General features: G+C 32.7%; 1 protein-coding gene and 1 pseudogene across 3 annotated transcripts; one reads left to right on the top strand and one right to left on the bottom strand.

Annotated features, from left to right (window-relative positions):
* Positions 1–367: 367 nt before the first annotated feature.
* LOC131651597 (probable nucleolar protein 5-2) lies at positions 368–6,138 on the top strand. Of its 3 annotated transcripts, none has more exons than XR_009298430.1 (8): positions 368–544; positions 667–767; positions 2,874–3,247; positions 3,325–3,453; positions 4,297–4,394; positions 4,595–4,660; positions 4,743–4,862; positions 5,251–6,138. XR_009298430.1 is itself a non-coding variant. In XM_058921256.1 (5 exons), exons 1-4 carry the CDS (start codon positions 2,834–2,836, stop codon positions 4,614–4,616), a joined length of 663 nt encoding a protein of 220 aa, XP_058777239.1. In that variant the 5' UTR covers positions 1,514–2,833; the 3' UTR covers positions 4,617–4,660; positions 4,743–6,138. The 3 variants fall into 3 exon arrangements, 1 of the variants encoding a protein (XP_058777239.1); XR_009298429.1 differs by having other exon boundaries at positions 2,690–3,247; XM_058921256.1 differs by lacking the exons at positions 368–544; positions 667–767 and having other exon boundaries at positions 1,514–3,247; positions 4,743–6,138.
* Positions 1,340–2,088, bottom strand: LOC131651598 (protein POLLENLESS 3-LIKE 2-like; annotated as a pseudogene).
* Positions 6,139–6,770: the final 632 nt, after the last annotated feature.

Genomic DNA, 6,770 nt, shown 5'->3' with positions numbered 1-6,770 from the left:
TTTTTATGGTGTATTTTAATTAATTTTTTATTTTAATCTTCTTTTTCAATAAAATAAATTGTATGCAAATTTTGATATATATTTATTTAATTATTCAACTTATATTTTAATAGTAGCTATAAAAGTTTTAAAGAATAAAATTATAAAATAAAAAAAATCTTTTTATTCTAAAATCATAAAAAAATATCTGACAAAGATTAAAATTATAAAAATGGTGAAATATGTTTGGAAAGGAATCGAACCATAGTTTTGATCCCAAAAACTCCAAGTCTGTACCAATAGTACACTAAATTTAACTTTAGTCTATTTGAAACAGATATAATTACATTAGTAATGTTATATTTTAAACTAATTGTTAAACCACTAAGCCAATAGTATCAATTCCTGCAACGTCTACAGTATCAGTATCAGCTCCTTCAAACGAAATTGGAAAACCTAAAAAGCAACCTCGCCGTAACCCGATTTCTGTTGCCGCAACCTCGCCGGAGCACAATTTCGCGAACCCTAGCGCCGTCGTCTTCTTCATCTTCACACTTCAACTCAGGTATTCATCTGTGTTCCTATTAATATCGTTTTATGGGGTTGTTCTGATGATAATTGTGGGTAAAATCATAGTGGTACTGTCTTGAGATGATAATATATGTCGATTTATGGGGTTGTTGCTAGGAACTTTTGGGAAGACACGGTCACTAACCTTTGCATCAAATTCGGTTGAAGTTGTTCATTCTGGTGCGGCGTTGCATTGCTGGTCATCTCCCTCCAATATCGTAAGTTACACATCTTTATTTGATGAACACTGTCATGTTTGGATAAACATCTTAATCAATATAAGCACTTATTATATAAGCTATTATAATAACAGAAGATAAAATTGAGCTTATGACTATGGACATGAAAAACATTAACCTCTTAGTTGTAGTATTCCTTCACTTACCCAAAAAGCCTTTTGAAATCATCATGAAATGATTGGAAATCTTACTCGCAGTCATCATCTTCACAGTGAGTGATAAGTATGCATGTGTTGCTATTATATTTAATGTTTTATGAATGACCTATCTATTCATTAACGAATTTAAATGCATAGAGTTTTTGAAATCAGATTAGTCAACAATTAATCATTGAGAGAATTTAAATTGCACTAGATGATGTTCTATGGTAAGAATTTTGCAATTAATCATTATTAGTCAAAAACCTTAGTCAACATATGCATGGCCTGGAGGAACTATATCCAAAATATGCATGGCCTGCAGGAACTATGTGTAGTGTGTAGCACAGAGAACCAACAATGAAACCATACCAAAGTTGAAAAATGATTAATTGTATATGGATTGAAACAAAATTAAACAATAAGTGTTGCTTTGCTTACCAACAATCTAGTGGCTTCTTGTTCCACTGAAACTTGAAACTTCTTCCCTTGAGATCTAGCCGTCTTTGTGCGTTTGCCGTTGAAAGCCAACCCTTGTTGGATTAAATACAGCTTGTGCCTCAATAGAGCAATTTGGTCATCAAGTCTACCACATCTCTGTGTTCATTAACAAAAAATTTGAATTCAATCAGATGCCAAAATCGTATTTAACTCGATAATAATAATAAAAATTGGTATACAATGATTCACCTTGTATAGATCCAAAAGGATATTATCAAGCGATTCTTGTGCTTGATCTGAGCATCTAATTCTAAGCGATTTAATAGCTTAAATGGCTTCTTCAGCCCTATTCTGTTGCTTCATAACAATAGCCATATCTTTCAAAGCACTGTCCACTCTATCTCCCGCATTTATCGCTGCCCAAAACAACGGAATCGCTCTCTCCGGATCCTTATCCACCAACTTAACACCAAATAATCAAAATCCATTTAGTTGGTACATTACAGATCTGAAGAACAAAGCTTCACATTAGAAAAACATAACAAAACACTTACCTGAACGTTTTTGGCTCTGACATAAGGAAAATCTCCGATAGGAACCTTATGAGTGATGTGAAAAGATTCGGAACGAGTTCTAGAAACGCCGAGAGGTTTTGCAGGCGAAGAAGGTGCAGATTTGGATGGTCTGAAACCTGGAGGAGCATTCCACATCTCTTGCAACATTGTCTTAGATAATAAAATAAATTTTTTATTTTATTTTTAATTTCATTTCGATCTATTAGCTTAATCGTAGACTGGTTTTTGATTGGTTTTTGGATGCTGGTACATTTTTTGACAGTTTTGCAGAGAAGATATAGATACAGGATAGAGGTACCTTAGATTATAAAGCTCTGTTGACATGAAGGATTTGTGATATGGTAGAATGCATAAGTTAGTTATGCATGTATGTACTTTAATAACACCCATTGGATTATTATTATTATTAAAATTGAATTTTGAAGTTGGTTTCTATTCTTTCATTCAGGTTATTTCAGCAATATTCATTTATCTCTAATCTATGCTATATTAAACTTGTAGAGGGGTGTATAGTTATAGTTAACTTTTGTATATAATTCTTTAGTCATGTTATAAGTAATACTCTCACTGTAGTATGGTTCAAAAGATTCATTCAATAATACTATACTGTAGAGAAGATACGCTAACTGAATAATTAAAAGAATTATTCACCATTGAGTTCACACATTTCAATATTAGGCCACTGGTAAGTTCCATATGTCACTATTCAAAACTTCAACCCACTCTTCAATAAGTACTGCTATAACAGGCCTTGTTCAATATATGTTGTTAAAGCACCGCATGAATCAAAAACCAATGAAAATGAGATCCAGTAAGTTACTTCAGTTTAATTTCTTTTTTAAAGTGATTATGTTTTATTAATTTTGGTTATGTTGAGCTGAAGTATAAAAGTATGATGATGCAGCTCTGTGATCAGGTTTTGTCTCTTTCAGAATACAAGGCACAACTATATGATTATCTCAAGAGTAGGATGAACACCATAGCACCCAATTTGACTGCTATGGTTGGGGAGCTTGTCAGCGCTCGTCTCATTGCCCATGGTGGTAGCTTAATAAATCTTGCAAAACAGCCTGGTAGTACTGTGCAGATTCTCGGTGTTGAGAAGGCTCTTTTTAGGGCACTTAAGACTAAACATGCTACTCCAAAGTATGGCCTCATTTACCATGCATCCTTGATTGGTCAGGAAGCTCCAAAGTTCAAGGGCAAAATTTCTCGATCACTTGCTGCAAAGACTGCTTTGGCTATTAGGTGTGATGCACTAATAGATGGGCAAGATAACACCATGGGATTGGAGAACAGAGCCAAGGTACTTGTTATAGTTTAAGTTATTTGTCATATGGTTTTTATTTATATCAGACTTTATTTACTCAACTTTTTCAACAGCTTGAAGCACAATTGAGAGGTCTCGAAGGTAAAGAATTAGGTCGCTTTGCCGGTTCTGCTAAAGGGAAGCCCAAGATTGAAGCATATGACAAGGATAGAAAGAATGGAGGACTGATAACACCTGCTAAGGTAATATTTTGCTTTCTTTGGTGTTAATAATTGTTAGTGCTTGTTAGCATCTCAAAATGTTGCTAGCATTCTCAGCAAATACTTTTGTGAGCTTTAATAGAGCGTTTAAACAATAGTGTTTCGATATAAAGCTAGAAGTAAAAATGTTACTAGCATACGCTTATGGTAGTTTTTGTCGGGTCATATTAGTTGCAAACTCAAAAAAAGGAATATTGATCATCTATTATGAGTGGTAATATTGATTGTCTATGTTATGGTTTTATTCATATAGTTGTGTTCTTTGCTGTCTTTAAATCATCAATGATTTTCTGGGCCAGTATTTTCTTTTTACTTTAACTAGTGGTTCCACTCTTTAACTATCTTTTATTTTTGTGCTATTCTTATCTTACACTCTTATGAGTTTTCATTTAAGTGGGGGCTCCAAGTGATTAACAAAAGATGCTTCTATTGACTTTATATACATGCAGTGTTTTTCATATGTCCATTCCTTAGTTTCTCTAATTCCCTGTGATTTTATCACTTATATCTGTAATTGTTTATATTGAGCAAAACAGATTATATTGCAATTGTAACAAACTCTATGCCGAGTCAGCATAGTTGTAACTAACTGAGCAGTTACTCGTCCTTATAAACAGCAGTAGGCTATTTCTTGTAATAGTAGAATCATTTTCTATCAATTTATAAAATTTTCATAACAGAATTATCTCGTTCTCGTTTCTAGATGAATAACACTTCACGCTCTCTACTTTTCTAATATAACATATGTTTTTATTTTTTCTCATTTTGTCTAATAAGTTAATTTTTTTTTTTTTATTTTCTTCTATTTCTTATGGTGGAAAGCAGATTCGGTGGAGAGATTTCACATTTCAGCATTTATCTTATTCGTTTTGGCTCAGGATATTCTTGAGGCAGAGGGTCCCTGGTTTGAAAGCTTTCTTTATGTAAAATTTTGAAATATTTTAGCTCCTAAAATTGAAGTTATGATTGACAAAATGTCTTATGGATTATGTTTAAACATATATATATATATATATATATATATATATATATATATATATATATATATATATATATATATATATATATATATATATACTTTTCACTATCTGTCTTACCTAGATCTGATCCTTGTACTCGACAGCAAATTGTGCCTCCTGTGCTGAATTTTTTCTCTGACCAATGTGAAGCACTATATAACATAGTTAAGGTGAGAATTCGACTGTTTGGATATGTTCAGATTCGATCCAATCATCTACTTATGTGTAATGACATATTTTAATTTTTGACAGGTTGTGAGAGGGGAGTTTATTGTATTCTTCAACCAGATCTTTGATGCATTATGCAAGCTTTCTGCAGACTCTGATGCAAATGTACAAAGTGCTGTTCATCTCTTAGATCGGCTTGTGAAGGTATATGTTTTTTTGGAATCTTTAAAGCCTTTGTGTGGCTGCTGTACATGTGTGCAGATATCACGTCTATGCTTATTAGGGATTGATTTTATAATAATTTCAGTTGTTTCGTTTGAATCAACTGATGATTACACATTTCTCTGTTGAATAGGTAAAATCCCTGTTATGGTAGCTGCAGGTGCTTCCCCTTTTTTTTTGAATTGCAATGTGTTTGGATTGAATACATATTCCCTTGATATGAACTTGATTGTATATGCTGCTGACTTGTGAATGAAACATATGGCTGCCTTGGTTTGATTTCATGGTTTATACATGTCATGGTGCTCTTGAGACTATTAGTTTATTTGAAATTTGACACTAAATAAAGTTCTTTATTTTCACCTGCCAGCACCAAAAGGACTGTTTCCTCCTGATCCGGAACATTATGGAGGACCGAAGCCAAAAGTTGCTATCATTGGAGCTGGGCTTGCATGGCATCTGTAATATTGCTGGCTTTGGAGGACAGGTTTTGACTCTTTTGCTCTGTTTGTATATGGCATCTGTAAAAAATAAAGTGATTTAATATAATCACATATTTCATGTTGTGTGATACTAGAAACACCATCAATGTAAAATGTCAGTGCTATATAGGTCAACCATCCACACACATCATTAGTTAGCGGCATAAGATCAGATTTTAGTTTCCATTCTATTTCTAGTTTCTGTCAAACCAGTGTTATCAAATTGCGGCGCCATGCAGCAAAAACACAATCAATGGCAGAATTTGATTCTGGAGAAGGGGTCCGAAATAGTCAATGTATTACTAGTGTTATCTGAACTTTTAGATTTATGATTAGGTTGGTTCCAATGTAAATATATATATATATATATATATATATATATATATAATAGTTATTTTTATATATAATTTATAATGGATCAAAAGTTTATTAAAATTTAATTTGAGATAGAAAGTACTTGGGGACTTTTCCTGCAGATTTAGCTGCGGATTTTTCCTGCGGATTTAACTGCGGACTTTTCCTGCGGATTTAGCTGCGGAATTACCTGCGGAATTTCCTGCTGAAAATATTACCCACGAAGGTTTTAGCTGGGGACAAGGAACCGCAGGAAAATCCGCAGGTAACGTGTTTCCTGCGGAAATTTAACTAAATTCCGCAGGAAAATCGTGTATTTCTAGTAGTGTTATAATTTAATAGATAAAAATGTTCAATAATGTATTGTTAAATTATAAATATTTGAAATTGATGGACTAATTCAATTGAATTAAATCAATGGTAATTGTTGCAAATGAATGGTATAGCAAAATACAACAATAATTGGCGTATTTAAATATCAAAATCACCGTCCAACCGATAAAGACTCATTCAACAGTCATTTTCACTTTTTTTCTAGGCTATTAATTCAAAATAAAATAGAAGTTTTTATCTAGAATTTTAATGCCAGAACTACAAAATACGCAAACAACAACATCCAAGTCGTCACATTTCTTCTAAATATTGTAGTGACATCTCTAAACTCAGACGCTAACATTTTTATTTTTTAATTCAAAATTGTTAGGATATAATAACGGTTGATATTTTCACCGTGGTGATACAATCTAGCTTTCATGGATTCGAACCTCACCGCCCACAATTATTTTATTCCTTTAACATTTAAACACGTCTTTCCTTTTTTATTTATTTTAAAATAAAAATATAAAAGGGATATCACTACGGTTGTTTTGTTCAACCATTGTGACACACACACATATAAATACCTATCACCATGGTTGTGAACTTGTTTACCCATATATAAGCGAATCAACTCTCGCTTCTTGATAGTATCGCCATATCTTTCACAGTAAAGTTCTAGCACCCATTTTATCTTTTCTTATTCATCATTAGCTTTCCTATTTTACAAGCCGTTAAT

Source organism: Vicia villosa, linkage group LG2 (assembly GCF_029867415.1).
Source record: "Vicia villosa cultivar HV-30 ecotype Madison, WI linkage group LG2, Vvil1.0, whole genome shotgun sequence".
Lineage (NCBI taxonomy): Eukaryota > Viridiplantae > Streptophyta > Magnoliopsida > Fabales > Fabaceae > Vicia > Vicia villosa.
Note: the sequence above shows the minus strand (reverse complement) of the source record. Positions and strands in the feature narration are given on the sequence as shown.